Below are 26,859 nucleotides of genomic sequence, written 5' to 3' on the forward strand. Positions count from 1 at the left end.
CCTCCCCAGTTTGGGTTCAATGGGAATGCCTCTCTTTTGCACAGGTTCAGTTTGTAGCCCAAAAAGGTTCCAAACTCTTTCAGGATTTGCAGTATTGCCTTCAATCCCTCCTGTGGCTTTGAGACATAGAGGAGCAGATCATCTGCATAGAGTGAAACTCTGTGCTCTGTCTCTTCTCCAGATGGAGATAGTCAATCTTTGATGGTAAGAGATGAAGAGGTATGTAATTTGGGAGGAATGTTGCCACAAAAGGTGGCAATATGTGGAATTCAGGGTGAGACGAGTAGTGTTCCGTTATATAAGGTGAGGTTGGAGAGTCCAATGAAGAGTGGTAAAGTGGTAGTAGGAGTAATAGAGAAACTATCTTGTTCAGGAATACAGTTCATCTTGGGTAATGACATTGCTGGATCACAGGTGGGAGTGATGCCTACTGTGGTTGATAAGCCAGTGGAAAATCAAACAACTGAATTGTTGAAGACCGAATATCCTGGGATTTTTCCCTGATGGTGTAATAACAAAGTCGCAAAGTCACAGGTTAAGACAAGAGGAGAAATCAAAGAGTGAAGATAAAGTTCATAGAATCATAGAATTTACAGTGCAGAAGGAGGCCATTCGGCCCATCGAGTCTGCACCGGCTCTTGGAAAGAGCACCCCATTTAAGCTCACACTTCTAACCTATCCCCATAACCCAGTAGTCCCACCTAACCTTTTTTGGGCCTCTAAGGGCAATTTAGCATGGCCAATCCACCTAACCTGCACATCTTTGGATTGTGGGAGGAAACCGGAGCAGCCGGAGGAAACCCATGCAGACACCGGAAGAACGTGCAGACTCCGCACAGACAGTGACCCAAGCCGGGAATCGAACCTGGGACCCTAGAGCTGTGAAGCAATTGTGCTAACCACTATGCAACTGTGCTGAACAGTTGAAGTTCCATTATCAGAAAAATGTTTTGATCAGATGGTTGGAAAAGAACAAGAGGTGGAGGATGAGGCGGATATTTTTAGTTCAGAGAAGTTGGCAGAGTTACAACACAAATATATTGAAATAAAACGGATGTATCAGAAAGCATACAGGGAAGAGAAATCTGAGTGTATTCCAGAATGTTATTACCTTAAATATGTGTCTTAATGAGAAAATGGAGACCTTTACATATGCAGGCAGATGAAAAGTGGGCAGAAGTTCATCAACTAGTATTGCCGGTAGGGTATAGAAAGGAATTGTTGAGAGTAGCACATGAGGTACCAGTAGGAGGTCATTTGGGAGTAAGGAAAACTCAAGCTAAAATACAAAAACAGTTTTATTGGCCTGGATTACATAAAGATGCAATTAAATTTTGTCAATCATGTCACACATGTCAAGTGATAGGGAAACCTTAAGCAGTGATAAAACCAGTGTCCTTGCACGGTGGTGCAGTGGTTAGCACTGTTGCCTCATGGCAGCAAGGTCCCAGGTTCGATCCCGGCCCTGGTTCACTGTCCGTGTGGAGTTTACACATCCACACCGTGTCCGCGTGGGTCTCACCCCCCCCAACACAAAAGATGTGGAGAGTAGGTGGATTGACCATGGCAAATTGTCTCGTAATTGGAAAAAAAATAACAGGATACTCTAAATTTATTTTAAAACATTTTTTTAAAAAAAACAGCACCCTTAGTACCTATACCAGCATTTGAGGAATCTTTTACAAGGGTCTTAATTGATTGCCTAGGTCCGCTTCCTGATACGAAAAGTGGGAATCACTATCTTTTGACTATAATGGATGTGTCTACTAGGTTTCCAGAGGCCATTCTATTACACAATATTACAGCTAAAATGATTGTGGAGGAGTTACCTAAATTATTTACTCAATACGGACTACCCACAGAAATATAATCGGATCAAGGATCAAATTTTACCTCAAAGTTATTCAAGGAGGTTATGGCTACCTTAGGAGGAAAACAATTTAAATCAACTGCATACCATCCAGAATCGCAGGAAATGTTAGAACGGTGACATCAAAAGTTATAGACAATGTTAAGGGCTTATTGCCAAGATTATCCAAAGGATTGGGATAAAGGAATTCCATTCGTGTAGTTTGCAATTTGGGATGCACTGAATGAGTCAACCAAATTCAGGCTTTTTGAACTAATTTTTGGTCATAGAACATACAGTGCAGAAGGAGGCCATTCGGCCCATCGAGTCTGCACCGACCCACTTAAGCCCTCATTTCCACCCTATCCCCATAACTCAATAACCCCTCCTAACCTTTTTGGATACTAGGGCAATTTAGCATGGCCAATCCACCTAACCTGCATGTCTTTGGACTGTGGGAGGAAACCGGAGCACCCGGAGGAAACCCATGCAGACACGGGGAGAACGTGCAGACTCCACACAGGCAGTGACCCAGTGGGGAATCGAACCTGGGACCCTGGCACTGTAAAGCCACAGTGCTAGCCACTTGTGCTACCGTGCTGCCTGAGGTAGGAGGTGTCATGATATGCAGACACACACATAATGATATACAGACAAGCAGCTAATGGACACAGAGAACAGGACATGACCAATAAGCAGGCAGGACACTCAGGGGTGGGATCTGACTGTAAAAGACACGAGGCACTCACACGCCGCCTCTTTCCACTGATGAACATCTAGAGAGTCAGTCAAGGGGGTTGTTACAATCTCACACCCCCACCACGTGGCTAAGAGCTAGTCTGGTTCAGTCAGACAGAGTAACAACACTTAAGTTAGCAGAGAGTCGAACTCACAGAGAACTGTGCTAACTGTGCTATTAGTTCAATAAACCTGATTGAACTAACTTCAAGATCTGGAGTATCTTTTTGATCTATTCTGCATCCAGTTGCAGCCAGTGTTATACCAGTGTACCTAACACGGCATGATACCAGGAGACTACTAATTTAAGGTGGCTTACCTCAGTCCGTTCCGTGACGACCAGAAAATGTATCCTGGCACCATGGAGAAGATTCAGGCTCCTCACCAGCTCAGGACATCCGGCAATCTCAGTGCCAACTGGCGGATATTCAAGCAAATGTTTCTGCTGTACATCGAAGCTTCAGACCTCGAGGGTGCGTCTGATGCAAGAAAGATCACGCTTCTCCTCTCGACAGCGGGGGATCAAGCCATCGAACTGTTCAACTCGTTTACTTCACCGAAGGCCAGGACAAGACAAAGTTTCAGACCATCCTGGACAAGTTCGATAGTCACTGTGAAGTGGACACCAATGAAATCTTTCAGTACTACATATTCAAACAATGTCTTCAAGGTAAAGATGAATCTTTCAATGCCTTCTTAACTAGCCTCCGCCTGCTAACGCTGTCCTGCAACTTTGGTGATATTGCTGACTCCATGATCAGAGATCAAATCGTGTTTGGAATTCACTCTGATCCGCTGAGAGAGCAGCTCTTAAAAATCAAGCATATGACCCTGCCAGTCGCGATTGAAACATGTACAGTGCATGAGCACGCAAAAAAATCGGTATTCCCAATACATATCGGCTGAAAATGAGAAACTTGCCTCCCACGAGGCAGTGAGTGTGCAGGCCATCTCCCGGATGCAGCGCCTCAGCATTGAAGACAGCGGCCATCTCGCACGCTTTTCCCGGACCCCCTCGCATGCGCGATGCGAATGGGATAACGAAGCGGCCGACACCCACACTGCACAGGTACAGATGTCTGCCGACCGCACTGCGCATGTGCGACGAGGTACACCGCGTCACGATGCCGAAGTCATCACGTGCCCGAACTGTGGCAACGCCCACTTAAAGGGACACTGCCCTGCATGAGGCAGGCAATGTTTAAACTGCGGGAAGCCTGGACACTATGCAGCCTTGTGCAGGTCTGCACCACCAGTCAGAGGCCAGCGCTCCCAATTCCGACAACGGCGCGTCCAGAATGTGCACCGACGATAACAGGATTCTGAACCTGGCAGTACAACGAATCCAGAGGACGAGTGCCTGGAGTCCGCCTACCGAGTGGGCATCATTACCACACGTGAACATGCCACACCTAACTCATCTCGCACTCAGTCCATCCTCGCTGTGGATTCGGAGGACGAATGGCGAGCAGTGATGCAGGTCAACTGCTGCTCCACCCAGTTCAAGCTGGACACAGGTGCTTCTGACAACCTCCTCTCACAGGCAGACTTCAAACGCATCAAGAAGCCCCCCAAGGTCCTTCCAGCAGCCTGCAGGCTCCTGGACTATAACGGTAATGCCATCACGGCACTGGGGTCCTGCCATCTACTCATCTCCAACCGGAGCACCCATGCACGGCTCAGGTTTGAAATTGTCAAGCCGGACAGGGCATCCCTATTGGGCGCGCATGCCTGCAAAAAGCTAAACCTGGTGCAGCGTGGATCCTCCAACGTGGATCTTCAAGCTGGCATTGACAACATCCTCACTCAGTATCCAGATGTGTTTGACGGGATGGGCACTTTGCCATATTGGTACAAGATCCTACTGTGACCTGATGCCAAGCCAGTGGTCAATGCACCACGCCGGGTCCCGGCTCCGCTGAAGGAGCGCCTGCAGGAACAGATCAAGGAGCTGCAGCAGCAGGGGATCATTTCCAGGGTAACCGAACCGACTGACTGGGTCAGCTCGATCGTGGTAGTTAAAAAACCCTCTGGAGACCTGCGCATCTGCATTGATCCCAAGGATCTCAACCAGAATATAATGCGTGAACACTACCCCATCCCGAAGCGGGAGGAACTCACCAGTGAGATGTCACATGCAAGGTTTTTCACAAAGTTAGATGCATCACATGGATTCTGGCAAATCCAGCTGGATGAGTCCAGCAGAAGGCTCTGCACCTTCAACACACCGTTTGGCAGGTACTGCTATAACCATATGCCGTTAGGCATCATCTCGGCATTGGAGATATTTCATCGCATCATGGAGCAGATGATGGAGGGCATCGAAGGTGTTCGTGTGTACATGGGCGACGTCATCATATGGTCCACGACCCCTGAGGAGCATGTTTCCTGTCTCCAGCAGGTATTCCGTCGTGCCCACGCCAATGGCCTGAAGCTGAGCAGGGCCAAATGTTGCTTTGGCATGTCGACACTCAAGTTCCCCGGAGACCAGATCTCTCAGCAGGACGTGTGCCCCGACACAGACAAGGTCAAGGCCATCGCAGCCATGAAGGTCCCGGAAGACAAGAAGGCGGTATTGCGCTTCCTGGGCATGGTCAATTTAACAGAGCTCTACATTTAGCTTCATCCTAACCTGATTCTGTGTAGCCAGATAGGTGTGCTCTGCCTGTAGCCCGCCCACCCCAGCCCTCACCCACTTTGCCGAGGCCTGCCAGCCTGGTCCTGGTGAGACCCTGGAATCACCTTGCACTGAGCGCCTAGCTCTTCTTCAGGAGACTCGCTGCAGTCCCAACTGTGGCCACAGCTCCTAGAAATTGAATACATAGCAGTAATACTTTTAGATTTCACATCAGGAGGAGCTGTGAAGCTGGAAGAGGTAACTCAGAAATTACAGAATGAGATGGACAAAATATGCAGAACAATGGAAGATGAAATTAAATTAATGTGTACATACAGGAAGAAAAATATGTCATGTGCATGTAATGAATCTTGTTGAACTAGATAAGAATTAAGTTAAAAAATATCCAGAATCCTTTATTGAATCAACACAAAATAGGTCCAACCATTATAGAGCAGCAATCAACAAAACTAATAAGATATTGAATAATGTGACCAAAAAATATAAAATGTAGATCAGAGGAGGTAATAATCCTCTGGTCAGAAGATGCCTTGAACACTGTATCTAGTTTAAGAGAGACATTCAACTTCAGTGCATGGAAGAAAGCACATGCCTAGTCCCCAGCCTGTGGCTAAGTTATGAGGAAATATAGACATGGGTTTCTCAGCTTGGATGGTCTCTGAGAGGAGATCTTCCAGAGATATATAAGATTGTTATGTTATTTTATAAAGCTAACCCAGATTATGCCTTAAAATAGGAGAAGGGGTAGCACAGTGGTTAGCACAGTTGCTTCACAACTCCAGGGTCCCAGGTTCAATTCCCTGCTGGGTCACTGTCTGTGCGGCATGTTCTCCCCGTTTCTGCGTGGGTCTGCACGTTCTTACGGTGTCTGCATGGGTTTCCTCCGGGTGCTCCGGTTCCTTCCCACAGTCCAAAGATGTGCAGGTTAGGTGGATTGGCCATGATAAATTGTCCTTCGTGTCCAAAAACGTTTAGGTGGGGTTACGGGGATGAGGTGAGCTTAAGAGGGGTGCTCTTTCCAAGGGCCGGTGCAGACTCGATGGGTCGAATGGCCTCCTTCTGCACTGTAAATTCTATGATTCGGTCCTTCAAGCCTGCTCATTCATTATGACCATGACTGATCATCTAACTCAGTAACCTGTTCTCGCCTTCCCGCCACATATCCTTTGATCCCTTTAACCCCAAGAGCTATATCTAACTCCTTCTTGAAAACATACAGGCTGGGATTCTCTGGTCCCACTAGCAACGCACTCCCGCCCATGGGTTTCCCAGTGACGTGCGGTGGCTTCAATGTGAATTCTCATTGACAACGGTGGAACAAGAGAATCCTGCCGCCAGCGAAAGGCGCGCCACCTACCGCTGCCGAGAAACAGGGGGACTGGACAGGGGGACCGGAGAAACCCACCCACAATGATTTGGCCTCAACTGCTTTCTGTGGTAGCGAATTCCACAGGCTCGCCACTCTCTGGGTGAAGAAAGTTCTCCTCCATCTCAGCCCTAAATGGTTTACCCCGTATCCTCAGACTGTGATCCCTGGTTCTGGACTCCCCCATATCCTTCCTGCATCTACCCTGTCTAGTACTGTTAGAATTTTACATATTTCTGCTACAAGCTAATTTTACCAAATGACTGATCAAAAAACCCTCCTTCACCAATTATAAACTTTATTTTGCGCTGCTTGTAATTTTCCAGCATTTCAACTAACTCCAACCTGAAAATGATGAGTGGGCAGGTTCTGAACAACAATGGCAAGGTTAGCCATTCGCAAAGTGCTGAAGCTGATCCCTCTCCAAGACAACGGTTCCAGACGCCAATAGAAGAGGCAGCAGAAACAACTTCTGCTGTGATATTACGAAATAAAGAGATGAGTAAAAGGTTTCAATTGATTGTAAAGAAGCTCAGCCTCAAACGTGACGAAAGATCTTTGGCTGCAGAAATCATCAATGACTTGACTGACCAGCTTATTGACTTTCTGAGGAAAAATGAGAAGTATGCGTGTTTTAAAGAAGTTAAGAAACTGACTACTGGAAGCTACTATGAATATGTTAAGGTTAGTACAATGTGTTTTGTTTAGTATGTATGCATGTTGGTGTAGTAGGCCATAGGTTCAGTCAGTTGTGGTTCTTAGTTGTGGTTGAGTCAGAAGGTTGTCCCGCTTGAAGGCCACAAATGCAAAATCTGGGCCGGCACTCCAATGCAGTACTGAGGAGGGCTGCACATTTGGAAGTGTTGTCTCTCAGTTGAGATGTTCCAATTGAAGCCCTGCCTATAGTGTCAGATTGATGTAAAAGATCCCATAGCAGAACAGCAGAGGAGTTCTCCCAACTGGCCTGATCAATGTTTACCCCTCAACCAACATCTATCAGGTTTTTGTCACATTGTTGTTTGTGGATGCTTGCTGTGTGTAAATTGGTTATTGTGTTTCCTAGATTACAACAGTGACACCGTTTTAAAAAAACATAAATGGCTGTAAAGTGGGAAGTTCTGAGGTCACAAAAGGCATTATATATTTTTTAAAATAATAATTTAGAGTACCCAATTCATTTTTTCCAATTAAGGGGCAATTTAGAGTGGTCAACCCACCTACCCTGCACATCTTTGGGTTGTGGGGGTGAGACCCACGCAAACACGGGGAGAATGTGCAAACTCCACACGGACAGTGACTCAGAGCCAGGATTGAATCTGGGACCTCGACGCTGTGAGGCAGCAGTGCTAACTACGGCGCCATCGTGCTACAAAAGGCACTATATAAATGCAAATCTTTATATTGTGTTTAACGATTGGTATATTTCAGGTTCAAATCTGAAATTCCCTGGGATAGGTCACAATAAAGGAAAGGGCAGAAAATCTGAGAACAACTCTTAGACTAACAGATTTGTTCCTTGAAAATTAGTGTTTATACCGGTGCATGGGAGTTGATGAGGAGGGATGGGGAAAGGGGAAAATTATTTAAAGTGCAGAGGCCTGAATTTTCCATCCTATCAGTAATCCTATCAGATTGGTGGTTGGGATTGGGTTTGTGATCACCCCATCTCACCCCACCTTCAACAAAGCAAATCTTTTGGGGTCAGGTAATTATGGATTGAGACCCCAGCAATGCTTCTGGTCCTACCAGGTGCCTTACCTCAGTTTGGGGTGCGGGTGGGGGGTGGGGGGGGGGGGGGGGTCAGGCACAGTGGGTGAACAGGAATAGGATAGGGTGACAGTGAGGAATTATGGTGCAGAGTCGCCAGTGGATTTAATGACAGCAGGAAAGGTTTTCCTTTGTTTTCTAAAAAAAATGTTCACAGGCTTTGGTTGAATTAATTACTTCATGGAAGACTGGATAATTTATTGTAATCCTTTACATTTTAAATGGCTCTCTAATGCCTTAGCAATGCTGGATATTAGGAACGTACCCAGGAATGCATAGCGTTATGGGCCAGGGCTTAGAGAACCCCAAAGTGTATCATGGAGCTCACCTGACCCACAACTTTTACTAGTTTGTGGTATGGGAAGCACACGGCCCACTCTACAGGTGTGGTACAGCAGTGATCGAAAAGTATTTTTTTAAAGCAAAACAATGTTTATTCTATGAACTCAAGTTAACCTTTTTAAAACATACAGTGAACATCTTAGCAACCATCAATTCAAATACAACCCCCAAAGAAGACAACACGAAGTAACCCTTAAACTTTCCTTTTAACATCCATAAGACTTTAAAAAAAACTTTTAACAGAAGCACATCAGGTTTAAATTCACTACTGAGAACAATTATCACTCTGAATTCACCAAATGATCAAGAGATAGTCTTTACATGGCAGAGAGAACAACATTACACCTTCTGTGGCTTGCTGCAGTTCCAACACTGAAATGAAACCCAAAAAACACAGACACATCCAAGCTTTTCTCAAAGTGAAACTAAAAAGCAGAGCCAGAGCTCAGCTCCACCCACACTCTGACATCACTGCAGTAACTTTAGCCTGTAGACCCGGCCGCCCAACAGGCCAGGGGGGGATCCAGAGGGGGAGGCCCAGGTATCGCTGATCTTTCAAACAGATGACGGACAGCAAGTGCCACAGGAGACTCCGTTAGGGCACAATAGAGCAGCACAGTGGGGCAGTGGTTAGCACTGCTGCCTCATGGCAATGAGGTTCCAGGTTCGGTCCTGGTTCTGGGTCACTGTCCATGTGGAGTTTGCACATTCTCCCCGTGTCTGCGTGGGATCCGCCCCCACAACCCAAAGATGTGCAAAGTGGGTGGATTGGCCACGCTAAATTGCCCCTTAATTGGAAAAACTTAATTGGGTACTCTGAATTTATTTTTTAAAAACAAGGACACGATGCAGCACCTGTGTCATGTCCTTGCGGACTTAGCACCACGTGGAGGAGAACAACTGCTCCCGGTGGCTGTCAAGGTCACCCCAGCCCTGAACCTTTACGCCCTGGGAGCATTCCAGGGCTCAAGCGGGGACCTGTGTGGCATCTCACAAGCTACAACCCACAAGGGCATCCGTGAAGTCAGGGATGCTCTGTTTGCCCAGGCAGGGAACTATATAAACTTTGACATGGACTAAGCCCAACAAGATGCCCGGGCAGCAGGGTTCTCTGCCATCGTTGGGATGCCCCAGGTCCAGGGGGTAATAGATGGCACGCATGTCGCCTTGCGCACACCTGGATGTCGGGAAATGCCCTTTATTAACAGGAAGGTATTCCACTTCCTGAACATTCAGCTCATGTGAGACCACCAGATGAAGATCATGCACATGCTTGCATGCTTCCCAGGGACTGTGCCCGACAGCTACATCCTGGGGCACTCAGACATCCCCTGCCTCTTCAAGGATGATCGGTTGGCTCTTAGGGGATAAGGGTCCTGGCTAATGATGCTGATATGCATGGGGAGGTCCCAGATGGCGCTTGCCCCTCTACCCTGTGGGGGAGGGGGGGGTAGGGTGGCCCGAAGGAGGCAACAAGTTAAGGGTTGGTATATAGAGGCGGGAGCGGCCGGGGTCAGCAAGGGTGAGCTGACTCACGGAAGCACAATGGGGGGGAAACCAGAGCTAAGCGGATGCTTGGCATGGGGGGGGGGGGGGGGGGGCGGGGTGGGTGCTGCCTTGCTGACTGAAGGGGAGCCAGGTGAGGGGTATGGATGGCGAGTTGGGCGGGTGGAGAGCTGGAGGAGGGAGGCGGGGGCATGCGGCTGGCCGAAAAAGGGAGATGGCTAGTCGGCGGGATGGGGGGGGTGGTCAGCCCCCTGACCAGGCTGATCTCGTGGAACGTGAGGGGCCTGAATGGGCCGGTCAAGCGGTCCCGCGTGTTCTCGCATTTGAAGGGCTTGAAGGCGGACGTGGCCATATCGCAAGAGACGCACTTAAAGCTCGCGGACCAGACGAGGCTGAGGAAAGGATGGGTGGGACAGGTGTTTCACTTGGGGTTAGATTCCAAGACCAGAGGAGTGGCCATTTTGGTCAGTAAACGAGTGGCATTTGATGCAGGGAGCATCGTGGTGGACAAGGGGGGCAGGTATATAATGGTGAGTGGCAAGCTGCAGGGGGCCCGGGTGGTGTTAGTGAATGTATATGCCCCGAACTGGGACGATGCGGACTTCATGAGGCGCGTGTTGGGTAGGATCCCGGACTTGGAGATAAGTCACCTGATAATGGGAGGGGACTTTAATACGGTCTTGGATCCGAACTTGGATCATTCCAAGTCCAGGTCGGGAAAGAGGCCGGCGGCGGCCAGGGCCTTGTGGGAGTTCATGGGACAGATGGGGGGAGTGGACCCCTGGAGGTTTGCGCGGCCAAGGACAAAGGAGTTTTCCTTTTTCTCCCATGTCCATAAAGTCTATTCGCGAATAGACTTCTTTGTGCTGAGTAGGGCGTAAATCCCGAGGGTGGAGGGGGTCGAATACTCAGCCATTGCGGCCTCGGACCATGCCCTGCACTGGGTGGACCTGCGACTGGGGGCGGAACGGGGTCAGCGCCCTCTCTGGCGACTGGATGTGGGGCTGCTGGCGGACGAAGAGGTGTGCGGGCGGATAAGGAGGAGTATTGAGAACTATATGGGAGCGAACGACACAGGAGAGGTGACGGTGGCAGTGGTTTGGGAGGCTCTGAAGGCGGTCGTTAGGGGAGAGTTAATCTCCATTAGGTCCCATAGAGAGAAGAGGAGGGCAGAGAGGGAGAGACTGGTGGGTGAGATACTCAGGGTAGATAGGATGTACGCGGAGGCCCCAGAGGGGGGGCTGTTGAACGAACGCCGGAAATTACAGGCGGAGTTTGACTTGCTGTCCACGGGGAAGGCGGAGGCGCAGCTGAGGAAAGCGAAGGGGACAGGGTATGAGTATGGGGAGAAGGCGAGTAGGATGCTGGCGCACCAGCTGTGCAGGAGGGAGGCGGCCAGAGAGATTGGGGGAGTGCGGGATAGGGAAGGCAACATGGTGCTGAACCCAGAGAGGGTTAATTAAGTCTTCAGGGAGTTCTACGGGAGGTTATACAAGTCGGAACCCCCGGGGAGGGGAAACGGATGAGGCAGTTCATGGACCGGTTGAGGTTGCCAAGGGCGGAAGCAGAGCGGGTTCAGGGAGTGGGGGCCCCATTTGAGTTGGAGGAGGTAGTCAGGGGGCTGACAGGCATGCAGACGGCAAGGCCCTGGGCCCGGACGGCTTCCCCGTATAATTTTATAAGAAGTTCTCGGAGCTGCTGAGCCCGCTCCTGATGAGAACCTTCAATGAGGCAAAGGAGAAAGGGACCCTCCCTCCGACAATGTCGCAGGCATTGATCTCGCTCATCCTGAAGAAGGAGAAGGATCCGCTTCAGTGTGGGTCCTACAGTCCGATATCGCTCCTGAATGTAGATGCCAAGCTGTTGGCAAAAAATTCTGGCCACCAGAATAGAAGACTGTGTCCCGGGAGTGATTGGGGAGGACCAGACGGGTTTTGTTAAGGGCAGGCAGCTGAACACGAACGTGAGGAGGCGCCTGAATATCATGATGCCCTCGGAGGGGGGGGGGGGGGAGGTGGAGGTGGTGGCTGCAATGGACGAGGGAAGGCCTTTGACAGGGTGGAGTGGGAGTATCTGTGGGAGGCGCTAGGCAGGTTTGGATTTGGGGAGGGATTTATAGGGTGGGTCAAGCTGCTGTATCAGGCCCCTGTAGCCAGTGTGTCCACGAACCGGCTAAGGTCGGAGTATTTCAGGCTGCACCGGGGGACGAGACAGGGGTGTTCCCTGTCCCCGTTGCTGTTTGCCCTGGCAATTGAGCCGTTGGCCATTGCGCTCAGGACTTTGAGGGATTGGAGGGGGCTGGTGCATGGGGGGGAGGAACACTGGGTCTCCCTCTACACGGATGACCTGTTGTTGTACATTTCGGACCCGCTAGAGGGGATGGGGGAGGTCATGCGGATCCTGGGGGACTTCGGGAGGTTCTCGGGGTATAAGTTGAACGTGCGGAAGAGTGAGCTGTTCGTGGTCCATGGTAGGGGCCAGGAGGAGAGACTGAGGGAGCTCCCGCTCAGGATAATGGAGAGCTTTCGGTACTTGGGGATACAAGTGGCCAGGAACTGGGATGCCCTGCACAGGCTCAACTTAACCCGGCTAGTGGAGCAGATGGAGGGAGAGTTTAAAAGGTGGGATATGCTCCCGCTTTCCTTGGCGGGACGGGTGCAGACTGTGAAGATGACGGTTCTCCCCAGGTTCCTCTTTGTATTTCAGTGCCTCCCCATTTTCATCCCCAAGTCCTTCTTTAAGCGGGTGAATAGGATTGTTACGGGATTTGTGTGGGCAAATAAAACCCCGCAAGTCAAAAGGGTATTCTTGGAGCGTAGCTGGGGTTGTGTGTGTGTGGTGGGGGGAATGGGTTCAGGTACCTTCAGGTTCTGGGCTTCCTTAGAAAACAGTTGGGGACATTCCTGCGGCTGCCCCCACGTGGGATCCAGGATAGGGTGGTGTCTGGCATCTGGGTCGGGGAGAGGAAGGTGTCGGACATATATCAGGAGCTGCAGGAGGTAGAGGAAGCCTCAGTGGGGGAGTTGAAGGATAAGTGGGAGGAGGAGCTGGGCGAGGAGCTGGATGAGGGCCTGTGGGCCGATGCCCTGGGCGGGGTGAACTCCTCATCATGTGCCAGGCTTGGATTAATCCAGTTTAAGGTGGTGCATCGGGCGCATATAACGGCGGCAAGAATGAGTAGGTTTTTTGGGGTGGAAGACAGGTGCCCGAGGTGTGCGGGGAGTCCGGCAAACTATGCCCATATGTTTTGGGCATGCCTAGTGCTTAAAGAATTCTGGCAGGGGTTTGCAAGGGTGAGGTCCAGGATTTTGGACACTCAGGTGAAGGCAAGTCCAATGGTAGCGATATTTGGGGTGGCGGAGGACCCGGGAGTGCAGGAAGCGAAGAGGCCGAGGTACTGGCCTTTGCCTCTCTGGTAGCCTGGAGACGGATTTTATTAATGTGGAGGGACTCGAAACCCCCGAGTGTAGAGACCTGGGTTAGCGACATGGTGGGGTTCCTCAGCCTGGAGCGAATAATGTTCGCCTTGAGAGGGTCCTTGATGGGGTTCTCCAGGCGGTGGGAACCTTTCCTTGACTTTCTAGGGGAGGAGTAAGTGTCAGCAGCTGCAGCATCCTGGGGGGGGGGGGGGAGGCAGGGGTGGGGGGTGGGGGGGGGGGTGTTCAGGTAGGGGGGGGGGTACTGATGATATAATGTGAGTTGGGCATGGAGACAAAACCCACCTTGTTCTGTTTAAAAACAATTTTTTTTCTGTTTTATAATTAGTTTTATTGTAAGCTTTGGGCTATGCTTATTGTTATTTTTTATTACCATCTGTATTTCTATTTTTGTTATGTAAAAACGCTGATTGGAAAACTTTAATAAAACATTTATTTTTTTTAAAATGATGCTGGTATGGAGGCTGGAGACCGATATGGAGATCAGACCTAATGAGGCCCATGCGGGCACTCGGGCTGTCATTGAGCGGTGCATTGGAATCCTCAAAATGCGGTTCCGATGCCTCGGTCGCTCTGGTTGTGCCCTGTGTCATAATATACACCAGTATATCATGGTGCAGATACACACACACTGATGGACACACAGTGGGACCAATCAATGCACACACCACAGCCAATCACCAGTTAGAGCACACTCACTATAAAGACAGGGGGCATCAGAGTTCCCGCTCATTCGGGATGCAGCTTCTCAGAAGGACAGAGCTTACAGCTTACAGCACAGATCTGAGTGCTGAGTGCATAGACTGGTTAGGACAGGCACAGGTCTTTCGTTTAATCTAACATTGTGTTAAACCACAGTGAAAGTATGTTCAACAGTTTCTAACTTAATAAAATAGTGTTGTACTATTTTAAGTGTTGATGGCCTGTATGTGTTCCACGGATCCAGAGCACCCAACACATCATGATACCAGGAGTTGAGGGATGTTAGAACTCCTTAGACCTACCTGAAAGTGATCTGCCTTCCACCAGCATACAGCCACCCTGCAAAATGGACAGCGTCCGCCCGCCGCCGCCGCTCCGCATCACCGGTAACCTGGGGGCCAACTGGAAGATATTCAAACAACGCCTCCAGCTCTATCTTGAAGCCACAGAGCGGGAAGCTGCCTCAGACACCAGGAAGATCGCTCTCTTCCTATCCACAGCCGGGGACCATGCATCCACATTTTCAATTCTCTCACCTTTGCTGATGGTGAAGATAAATCAAAATTCAAGACGGTCCTCCTCAAGTTTGACAGTCACTGCGACATCGAGGTGAATGAAAGTTTCGAGCGCTATGTATTCCAACAGCGTTTGCAGAGTAAGGATGAACCTTTCCAGTGCTTTCTCACCCACCTCCGCATCCTTGCGCAGTCCTGTAATTACGGACCCACCTCCGACTCCATGATACGCAACCAGATCGTTTTTGGTGTTCAGTCGGACCCCCTACGCCAGCAGCTCCTCAAGGTAAAGCAGCTCACCCTAGCGATTGTCATCGAGACCTGCGTGCTACATGAACCCGCCACTAGTCGGTATTCCCACATGCAAGCGGCTGAAACGGCGCGACAAGGTCCCCACGAGGCAGAACGGGTCCAAGCAATCGAGCAACTCCAGGGCCTCAGCCTGGATGAGGGCGGCCATTTCGCACGCTTTTCGCAGACTCCCGCGCTTGTGCGCACCGAACGAGGGGACAGCGACGTCGCTGAACGTACTGCGCAGGCCCGCACCACCTACGACCGCACCGCGCATGTGCGGTGGTGCAGCGAAAGTACTGACGCTACAACGTGCGACAACTGTGGCTCCGCCCACTTAAAGCGGCAATGTCCTGCCAAATCCCGACGATGCCTGCGATGTGGCAAACTTGGACACTATGCTGCTTTATGCAGATCAGCTCAGCCTGCCGACTCTCGTCGCTCCAGCCAGCCCCGCAGGAATGTCCAGGCCATTCAACCCACGGTCACCGAGCCCGATTCGGACCTGCTACCCGATATTGACACCGGGGACCCGAAGGCGCCTTTTCGAGTCGGTATCATTACAAAAAACACCCCGGGGCCAGATCGCCCCGCGCCCCCCCCAGGACCCCGGAGCCCGCCCGCGCCGCCTTGTCCCGCCGTTCAAAAGGTGGTTTAATCCACGCTGGCGGGACAGGCACTCCAGCAGCGGGACTTCGGTCCATCACGGGCCGGAGAATCGGCAGGGGTGGGCCCGCCGATCGGCGCGCCGCGATTCCCGCCCCCGCCGACTGGCGCGGCGCGATTCACACCCCCGCCGAATCCCTGGTGGCGGAGACTTCGGGACACGGCGGGGGCGGGATTCGCGCCAGCCCCCGGCGATTCTCCGACCCGGCGTGGAGTCATCTCTGCATCAGAAGTATTCCACAGGATTATGGAACAAATGATGGAAGGTATTCAAGGTGTTCGTGTCTATGTCGATGACATAATCATTTGGTCCACCACCCCGCAGGAGCATGTTAGTCGCCTCCAGCGCGTATTCAGACGTATACATGAGCATGGCCTCCACCTCAACAGGGCCAAATGCTCTTTTGGTCAGACAACACTTAAGTTCCTCGGGGACCACATCTCCCAATTGGGTGTGCAGCCGGATGCAGACAAGGTAGCTGCCATCACAGCTATGAAAACACCAGAGGACAAGAATGTGGTCCTCCGATTTCTGGGCATAGTCAATTTTTTAGGGAAATTCATCCCTAACCTCGCCTCTCATACCACGGCTCTCAGGAACCTGGTCAGGAAGACAACAGACTTCCAATGGCTCCCTGCCCATGAGCACAAATGGAGAGAACGCAAGGCAAAACTGACCACAGCCCCGGTCTTAGCTTTCTTTAATCCAGCAAAGGAGACCAAAATTTCGACCGATGCCAGTCAATCCGGATTTGGGGCAGTGCTCCTTCAATGTGATGAGGCCTCATCATGGGCTCCCGCTGCATATGCATCACGTGCGATGACCCCACGGAGCAGCGCTACGCGCAGATAGAAAAGGAGTGCCTGGGCCTTCTGACCGGTGTTGTTAAGTTTCACGATTATGTCTACGGACTTCCTCACTTCACCGTCGAGACCGACCATCGCCCATTGGTCAATATAATACAGAAAGACTTGAACGACATGACCCCTCACCTCCAGCGTATTCTTCTCAAGCTCCGGTGATACGACTTCTAGCTGGTATACACCCCAGGCAAGGACCTCATCATTGCTGATGCTCTCTCCAGGGCAGTCAACACTCCATGTGACCCAGCGGGATTTGTCTGCCAGGTTGACGCCCATGTGACATTCGCTGCCTCCAATCCACCTGCCTCGGATGAACGCCTCGTCCAAATTCGCCGCGAGACGGCGGCTGACCCCTTTCTACAGCGTGTCATACGCCACCTAACGGACAGGTGGCTCAAGGGCCAATGCCCTCAATTCTATGTCAGAGATGATCTGGCGGTAGTAGACGGGGTTCTTCTAAAACTGGACCGCATTGTCATCCTGCATAGCATGTGCCAGCTTGTCCTGGAATAACTACACGAGGGCCACCTTGGCGTGGAAAAGTGCCGCCGACGGGCCCGAGAGGCAGTGTACTGGCCCGGCATCAATGATGACATCGCCAACACAGTGCTCAACTGGCCCACTTGTCAGCGTTTCCAGCCGGCCCAACCACGTGAGACCCTGCAGCCCCATGAGTTGGTCACGTCCCCTTGGTCCAAGGTCAGCATCGACCTGTTCCACGCGCTGGATAGAGACTATGTCCTGATCGTGGACTACTTTTCGAATTACCCGGAGGTCATTCGTGCATGTAAAGAAACCTTTGCTCGACACGGCATCCCGCTCACGGTTATGTTGGACAATGGCCCCGCTTCGCCAGCCAAGAATGGTCCAACTTTGCCAGGCGGTACAATTTTGCCCATGTGACGTCCAATCCATTGTACCCCCAATCCAACTGCAAACCAGAGAAGGGAGTACATATGGTCAAACGGCTCCTATGCAAGGCTGCCGATGCTGGGTCTGATTTCTACCTTGCCTTGCTGGCCTATCGCTCCGCTCTGCTGTCCACTGGCCCGTCGCCAGCCCAGTTACTCATGGGTCATACCCTGAGGACGACGGTGCCGTCCATCCATGTCCCAGACCGTGACCACGTTCCGGATGCAGCTGTCTCATGCACAGCACAAGGCGGCTCATGACTCCCGTGCAGCTGATCTCCCTGCTCTGGCTCCAGATGACAACGTCCGCGTCCATCTTCCGGATGGTGGCTGGTCTGCAACCGCTGTTGTCCTTGGCAGGTGGCCCCCCACTCGTTCCTGGTTTGTCTACCGGATGGCTCCATTCTGCGCAGCAATCGACGCGCCCTTCGTCTCGTTCCACGCTCGCCACGTGATCCTCCAGTGTCGCCTCGCCCTCCTGCTGACCCTGCCACGGACTATGCAGAGCTCCCTGTCACTCTGCCTCCCCCTGACTCTGACGCAGTCCAGCCCGCTCCTCAGCCGGCGGCTCCCGACCCACCCTTGAGGCGGTCAACCAGAATTTGTCGCCCACCTCAGAGACTAAATTTATGAACTTTTCGAATTTATGGACTCTCTGAATTGTTTTGTTGCTTTGTTTGATCGTTTCCCTGGTTTGTATATAGTGTTGATCTCGTTACTCTTGTTGCATACTGCTTCTCTGCACCAGGCACCTTCCCATGTAAATAGCTTAGTTCTCATGTACGTAGTCCTGTAAATATGTCTTCGCACCCCACACGTAGTTAGGAACATTCTCACCACACATTATTCATTGCCACACACATAAATTTTTTTATAAAAGGAGGGATGTCATGACATACACCAGTATATCATGGTGCAGACACACACACTGATGGACACACAGCGGGACCAATCAACACACACAACACCGCAGACAATCACCAGTTAGAGCACACTCACTATAAAGACAGGGGGCATCAGAGTTCCCGCTCATTCGGGATGCAGCCTCCTACAAGGACAGAGCTTACAGCTTACAGCACAGATCTTCACCATGTCAGAGGCTTTTCCCCAGGGTAGAGGGGTCAATTACTAGGGGGCATAGGTTTAAGGTGAGAGGGGCAAAGTTTAGAGTAGATGTACGAGGCAAGTTTTTTACGCAGAGGGTAGTGGGTGCCTGGAACTCACTACCGGAGGAGGTAGTGGAGGCAGGGACGATAGGGACATTTAAGGGGCATCTTGACAAATATATGAATAGGATGGGAATAGAAGGATACGGACCCAGGAAGTGTAGAAGATTGTAGTTTAGTCGGGCAGTATGGTCGGCACGGGCTTGGAGGGCCGAAGGGCCTGTTCCTGTGCTGTACATTTCTTTGTTCTTTGTTCTTTGTTATGTGCTGAGTGCATAGACTGGTTCGGACAGGCATAGGTCTTTAGTTTAATCTAACATCATGTTAACCCACAGTGAAAGTATGTTCAACAGTTTCTAACTTAATAAAATAGTGTTGTTCTATTTTAAGTGTTGGTGGCCTGTTTGTGTTCCACGGATCCAGAGCACCCAACACATCACCCTGCAGTACACCGCCCGGAGGGTAGCCCACTTTGTGGTGTCCCCCCCACAACCTGGCACAATGGCAGGGCAATGTGCTGGAGATGGAGAGGGAGGAACATATGGCCACCTAAAAGAAGGAGGATGAGGACGAGGAGGTGCCGGACCAGGAGGGGATGGAGGATGGGCCCTGGGGAGGACCTGCAAGACCAGGAGGAGGACAGACGACAGGCGGGAGTTGTGAGATCCAGCCTGGAGGACCAGGGCAGTCCTTACTCTCGCCCTCTTCGTATAGGACGTAGCCCCGTACATCATTCCCCTTACCACCCCACATACCTCTGCCTATCTCCACCCCCCCTCACCATCCTCCTCCCCCCTCCATTCCCAGCCTCTCAGGATCTATGTAACGTCACTCCAGGGTGATGGGACTGTGTCACCATCGTCAGCGGGTCATTATCGAGGGAAGGGGGTTAATGATAACCTGGAGAGAGCTGAGAGCTGGAGCTCCTTGTTCAGTGCAGTAGTCTGACCCCTGCCTGTCTGCTGAGTGCTCGCTCACACCCATCACCTACACGTGGTGTGCCGGGGTGAGGAGCCCCAGGACCCCCCTGCCCAGGGGGATGGGGCAGGGATTGGTGCTCGGCCCGCATTGGTGTACAAATGTGTCCCCAACTGACCCACTCCCCCGATGGTGCTGCTCCAATCCCCCTCCCCTCCCCTTCCCCCACCATTCCCTCTCAGTGTTCCTCCATCTGCTTAGCCCTGCGTGCTCTACCACTATGTCTCAGTGTGTCCCCAGGATGCCCATCAGAAGTGGAGGCAGCCTGCCCCCTGCTGGGGCCCGTGGTCTTTGATGCCCCTGGCAGGCATCCTCTGGGGGTTCTGAGGGCCCCGGCACACTTGTCGGTGGCACATAGCCCTGTCGCCTTGTTCCGGGCACTGACTGCTAGATGTGCTGTTGTTGTCAGGGGGGTGGGTTCCAGGAGGACCTGGGGGCCGCAGTCACCACCCAATAGGGTGGCTCCGGTTAGGCACCCAGATCCCCCTCCGCCTGGTCGGTGCCGGTAGGGTCCTGGGGTTTGCCTCGGGACGGACGGCAGCTGGATCAAGCCCTGGCTGCCCCTGTGCCATCTGGCTCTGCCAGCCCTGGTGGCTCCCCAATGTCTGCACCATAGTGTCGACACCCTCTGCGATGCTCCCCAGTGACCGGGACACGCTTTGGAGCGCCCCGGCCCTGCCCACCTGACACTGGTACATGCTCTGGAGAACTTCCACAATGCCCGCCTGGGTCTGAGACGTGCTCCGCAGTGCCTCATTGAGGTCCTCCTGGTAGAGTGAAGTCCTCCAACGCCCTGGACATGCTGTCGAGGTGCTCAGCCACGGCCGTCACTGAGCCTCGCCTTGGACACCTCCACTCATGCTGCTGAGGTCGTGCACCAGGCTTTACACTGCGGAAGCCACCCTAGCAGTGTTGGCCTCAGTGTCACGCATTGCTGTCGCCATCTCCAAGGCCCATAGTCTCTGGGACTCCACTAATCCTATGAACCTGCTGGAGTGTCACTGACAATCCCCTCGGAATCGCACGGCCGGACCCTATCGACGGCATCAACTCTGGGTAAATCTGTACCACAGGCTCAGCATCTGACTGGGAGCCAGCTGGGTTCTGGGATCCAGCAGACCTCCAACTGCTGACTCACCTGGGCATTCCTGCCTCCATCTGATGTGCATCTGCAACTGTGGGGGGCTCACCAGAATGTGCCCCAGAAGCCTGACCACTAGATTCTCCCGCCAAGGTGCATGTCTCTGCATTGGTGGAGGGCGGGGGTGACAGCTGTGCCGCGGATTCGGTGGTGTCCTCGGAGCTCTCCTCCAACGTGTTCTCTTGTGAGGCTGCGGGGGAGGGGCCACCCAGAGGGCCCTTCACCTACAGCTGCACATCCTGTGGGAGAGTGGGCATGTGGTCAGTGGGAGGGATGGGTCAGTCTGTATGGCATTAACTACTCACGTGTGACAGGTCATCTGGATGAGGGCCGGTGGATCCTCACCTCTGCGCCACAAGCCGATCTCTACGGCGGTCACCGCTTTATTCTCGACCACTCTGCGACCTCCATGACTCGTTCCTTATACAGGGTGAGGCCATGTATGCCCGCACTCTGCTGCCCGTCTGGGCCCTTTCCCTGTGGTTATGGGGCAACCTCACCTGCAGGACACACAGGGGCATCATTAGCCACATGCGTGGTTATCCGCGGTGGCGGGTCTCGGGTGTTGTGGGAGGGGGCTTGGGTAGATGGAGCCTATGTGGAGAGGGGAGGGATCAGGATACCGAGTATTCGGCGATTGCTGTGTTGGACCATGCTCCCCATTGGTGGGCTTATGGGTGAGTAAGGAGAGAGGGCAGCGCCCGCATGGAGGTTGGCTGTGGGACTGCTAGCAGATGAGGGGGTGTGCGGGCGGGTGAGGGAGTCCATCCAAAACTATCTGGAAATAAATGACAGTGGGGAAATCTCGGCAACAACGGTCTGGGAAGCGCTGAAGGCAGTGGTTAGGGGGGAGCTAATCTCGATACGGGCCCATAGGGAGAAGGTGGAGCGAGCAGAGATGGATAGGTTGGTTGGGGAAATACTCCAGGTGGACAGGAAATATTCGGAGGCACCAGAGGCGGGATTACTGAAGGAGCGGCAGAGGCTACATATGCAGTTTGGTCTGTTATCTACAGGGAAGGCGGTGGAGCATTTGAGGAAGGCGAGAGGGGGGAGCGATATATGAGTATGGAGAGAAGGCCAGCAGAATGCTTGTGCACCAGCTGAGTAAAAGGGAGGCAGCCAGGGAGATTGGAAGAGTGAAGGACAGAGGTGAAATCCAAAGGCCTGCTCCTGTAAAGGTAAGTGTTTTTAAAGTAAAAACTTGGACCCAGCAGGGGTGAACGGGGTGTTTAATGAGTTTTCTAGCAGGCTATATGAGTCGGAACCCCCAGCTGGGGTAGAGGGGATGAGGCAGTTCCTGGGTGAGTTGAAGTTTCCGAAGGTGGAGGAAGGATTGGTGGAGGGGTTGGGAGCCCCGATCGGGATTGAATAAATAGTAGAGGGGCTGGAGGCCATGCATCGGGTAAGGCCCCGGGCCCGGACGGCTACCCAGTGGAATTCTACAAGACGTTCTCGGAGATGCTGGGCCCACTGCTGGTGAGGGCATTTAATGAGGCAAGGGAGCGGGGGCTTCTTCCCCTGACAATGTCACAGGCCTCGATCTCACTGATCCTGAAGCGGGAGAAGGACCCAGAGTTATATGGGTCATATAGGCCAATCTCCCTACTGAATGTGGATGCTAAACTGTTGCCTAAAATATTGGCCTCAAGGATAGAAGATTGTGCCCCTGAGGTGATAGGGGAAGACCAGACGGGGTTTGTTAAGGACAGGCAGCTGACGTCCAGTGTTAGAAGGCTCTTAAATGTTATCATGATGCCCTCAGAGGCGGGGGGCAGATGGAGGTGGTGGTTGCGATGGACGCGGAAAAGGCCTTTGACCGGGTGGAGTGGAATTATTTGTGGGAGATGTTAGGACGGTTCGGGTTTGGGTAGGACTTCATTGATTCGATTCGGTTGTTGTACCAGGCACCGGTGGCGAGTGTACGAACGAATCGGCTGATGTTGGGCTAAGCTGCATCGAGGGACAAGGCAAGGGTGTCCCCTCTCCCCGCTGTTGTTTGCTGTGGCCATAGAGCCATTGGCGATGGCATTAAGAGCATCTAGGGACTGGAGTGGGTTGGTCCGTGGGGGGGTGGAACACAGGGTCTCGCCTTCCGCCGACAACCTGTTCCTGTACATTTCTGACCCATTAGGGGGGATGGGGGAGATTATGCGGATTTTAGGGGAATTTGGCCGGTTTTCGGGGCATAAATTGAATATGCGGAAAAATGAGGTGTTCGCGATCCAGACAAGGGGGTAGGAGAACAGATTGGGAGAGCTGCTGTTTAGAGTGGTGGGAGGGAACTTCCGCTATCTGGGAATCCAGGTGGAACGAGACTGGGAGACACTACGTGAGTTAAATCTGACCGTCTAGTAGAGCAAATTAAGGAGGACTTTAGAAGGTGGGACATACTCCCGCTGTCACTGGCGGGGAAGGTACAGACCGTGAAAATGACGGTCCTCCCCAGATTTCTGTTCGTTTTTCTGTGCCTCCCATCTTTATCCCAAGGGCCTTTTTTAAACAGTTAAACAAGGTGATTTGGGGCTTTGTGTGGGCCGGTAAAACCCAGCGAGTGAAGACAGCGTTCCTGGAGCGTAGTCGAGGGGAGGGTGGGTTGGCACTGCCGAACTTTAGCAACTATTACTGGGCGGCAAATATAGCTATGATTAGAAAGTAGGTGGGGGGGGGTCGGTGTGGGAGCGAGTAGAGGCGGCACCATGCAAGGACACAAGACTGGGGCATTGATAACGGCACATCTGCCGTTCTCGCCAGTCCGATACTCCACAAGCCCAGTGGTAGTGGTGGCCCTGAGAGTCTGGGGTGTTATGGGCCAGGGATTAGAGAACCCCAAAGTGGATCATGGAGTTCACCTGATCCACAACTTTTAATAGATCATGGTATGGGGAGCACACGGCCCACTCTACAGGTGTGGCACAACAGAAATGGAAAAGTATTTTTTAAAAGCAAAACAATGTTTCTTCTGTGAGCTCAAGTTAACCTTTTTAAAACATACAGTGAACATCTTAGCAACCATTAATTCAAATACAACCCCCAAAGAATACAACACTAAGTAATTCTGTAAGCTTTCCTTTTAACATCCATAAGACTTAAAACACCTTTTACCAGAAGCACATCAGGTTAAAGTCACTACTGTTATTAGTTTTAAATCACCAGGATCGATTTACAGTCTTTAGATTACAGAGAGAGTTTCATATACCTTCTGGCTGTGACTGCAGCTATCCAGCTCTGAAAACGAAACTAAAACATACCCTGCAGCCTGCTCAAAAACGAAAGTAAAAAGCTGACAGACAGCCCAGCTCCACCCACTCTCTGACATCACTGCAGTAATAAACACCCATTTCTTAAAGGAACTCTCACTACAGGTATTTATATACACACCCATTTATGAACACCCATTTCTTAAAGGTACTCTCACATGACAGGGGGCAGTGGAGGAAACATATGAGAATGGAGGGAGCATCGGTCTGGACCCCAATTTGCAATAACCATCGGTTTGTACCGGGAAGGCTGGATGGGGGGTTTCGGAAATGGCAGCGAGCAGGGACTGAGAGGATGGGGGGTCTATTTATAGATGGGAGCTTCCCCTGTTTGAAGGATTTAGAGGAGAAATTTGAACTGCCAGCAGGGAATGGATTCAGATATCTGCAGGTACGGGATTTTTTGCGAAGGCAGGTTTCGTCCTTTCCGCTCCTACCTCCACGGGGGATACAGGACAGGGTAGTTTCCAGAACGGGGGCGGGAGAGAGGAAGGTATCAGACATCTACAAAGAGCTTATGGAGTCAGAGGAAACTCAGATAGAGGAGCTAAAGGGCAAGTGGGAAGATGAGGTAGGGGGAGAGATAGAGGCAGGTCTGTGGGCGGATGCTTTGAGCAGAGTTAGCACATCCTCATCATGTGCCAGGCTTAGCCTGAAACAATTTAAGGTAGTTCGCCCGGCACCCCGTAACAAATTAGGAAGTGGGTAGTGGGGGAGGGGTCGGTGTGGGAGTGGGTGGAGGTGGCCTCATGTAAGGGCACAAGTTTGGGGGCATTGGTAACGGCTCCTCTGCCATTCTCGCCGGCCCGGTACTCCACAAGCCCAGTGGTAGTGGCGGCCCTGAGAGTTTGGGGGCAGTGACGGAAGCGTATGGGAGTGGATGGAGCGTCGGTGTGGACTCCAATTCGTGGTAATTACCAGCTTGTACCGGCGAGGATGGATGGGGGGTTTCGGAGGTGGCAGAGAACAGAGATTGAGAGGCTGGGGATCTGTTTATTGATGGGAGCTTTCCCTGTTTGGAGGATCTGGAAGAGGAGTTTGAATTGCCGGGAGGGAATGCGTTTCGGTATCTGTAGGTGAGGGATTTTGTGCAAAGGCAGGTTTCGACCTTCCCGCTTCTACCGCTGCCGGGGACACAGGACAAGGTAGTTTCTAGAACGGGAGTGGGGAGGGGAAGGTATCGGAAATCTATAAAGAACTTATGGAGTGGGACAAAACCCAGATAGGTGAGTAAAGCGTAAATAGGAAGATGAGCTGGGAAAGGAGTAAGAAGCGGGTCTGTGGGAAGATGCTCTGAGCAGAGTTAACGTGACCTCATCATGTGCCAGACTCAGCCTGCTCCAATTCAAGGTGGTCCATCGGGCACTCATGACAGTGGCCCGGATGAGCAGGGTTTTTGGGGTGGAGGACAGGTGTGTGAGATGTGCAGGAGTGCCTGCAAATCATGTCCACATGTTTTGGGCATGTCCGAAGCTCAGAGGATTCTGGCAGGGATTTGAGGATGCCATGACCACGGTGCTAAAAATGAGAGTGGCGCTGAGTCCATAGGTGGTGACTTTTGTGGTGACCAACGTTTTGGCCTTTGCCTCCTTCGTAGCCCGGAGACAGATCTTACTAGCGTGGAGGGACTCGAAGCCCCTGAAATCAGGGGTATGGTTTAGCGACGTGGCTGGGCTTGAGAAAATTAATTTCGCCCTGAGAGGAGGTGGCAGTTAGGGAGTAAGGGAGGGCAGGGGGAGTTAGGTTATTTTTGTCTAGCTTAGGTGGGAACAGTGGGAGATAGAGGGGTGTGCTACGCATTGAATTATGTTTACATTTGTACTTGTATCTTTTGTTGTTAAAAAAAAATAAATGCCTTAATAAAATGTTTTTTAAAAATAAAGAAGAGCAGGTCAAAGAAAGGGAGGTTTTGTGGTGCAGTGGGCAGCATCCCTGCCTCTGAGCCAGCAGCTCCAGGTTCGAGTCCCACCCCCAGGACTTGATGGCCAAGGGAGGTGCGTTTATTACGCAATCAAACAGGTTGAGTGTGTCAACCTGTAAATCCTTCCAAACACACCTATGGCTGAAGGTAAGAGCGGGAGAGATTCCTGCTCAGCCACATTTAATGTGTGGTAGCACCCTCAAGCTATAAGCCCCAGACTAGTGACTTGTGCCCGGAATTACTAGCTGTGGAAACGGATGAAAATATGCCTTCGTGCACGACTAGGTGCGTGAAGAGAATAGAGGAAGGCCATAGAAAGAGGTTTCTCTAGTCCTCAGTCACACTGCGAAGCAGGCTGCTTTCTTGGAGTAAGGAATTTGGCACTGGCTGTTACCGGAACAAAAATATCTTATCAAACAACAGCTCTGTAACAAGCTGCAGCTGCAGATTAGCACTCCATTCCTCACACATACTCATCCCAGCCAACAAGATGGCACTGGTTATGCTGCAGTGCGCCCATCCATTGGTGGGTGGCTGGGGCCAGAGAATATCTAAGAAGGGTGGACGACCCGTGGCAGAAAGTTCACAGTGGGCAGTCAGCGGCATGTGCAGCTGTATGGCAATGGTGGGCTGTGCCCAGTCACCCCGACCCCCCGGCCCTGGCAGACGCCCCCTGGCCAGCAGCACAACTGTTAGCACATTCTAGCGATGTTGGACACTTTTCGTGCCTCCTCTCTCTCCCTCAAACCACAAGTGAACCTTGCCATCGGTAATTACTCCTGGCAGAGGCGGAGCATCAGG

General features: G+C 51.8%; 1 protein-coding gene across 1 annotated transcript in view; it reads left to right on the forward strand.

The window, feature by feature from the left end:
* Nucleotides 1–211: 211 nt before the first annotated feature.
* Nucleotides 212–26,859, forward strand: part of LOC140418529 (cyclic GMP-AMP synthase-like) — a 65,235-nt gene continuing 38,587 nt past the window's right edge. Inside the window, exons 1-2 of the mRNA XM_072502043.1 lie at nucleotides 212–219; nucleotides 6,918–7,275. Coding sequence (XP_072358144.1) covers nucleotides 212–219; nucleotides 6,918–7,275 — 366 coding nt within the window. The remainder of the gene's footprint in view (nucleotides 220–6,917; nucleotides 7,276–26,859) is intronic.

This window comes from Scyliorhinus torazame, chromosome 1, assembly GCF_047496885.1.
Source record: "Scyliorhinus torazame isolate Kashiwa2021f chromosome 1, sScyTor2.1, whole genome shotgun sequence".
Lineage (NCBI taxonomy): Eukaryota > Metazoa > Chordata > Chondrichthyes > Carcharhiniformes > Scyliorhinidae > Scyliorhinus > Scyliorhinus torazame.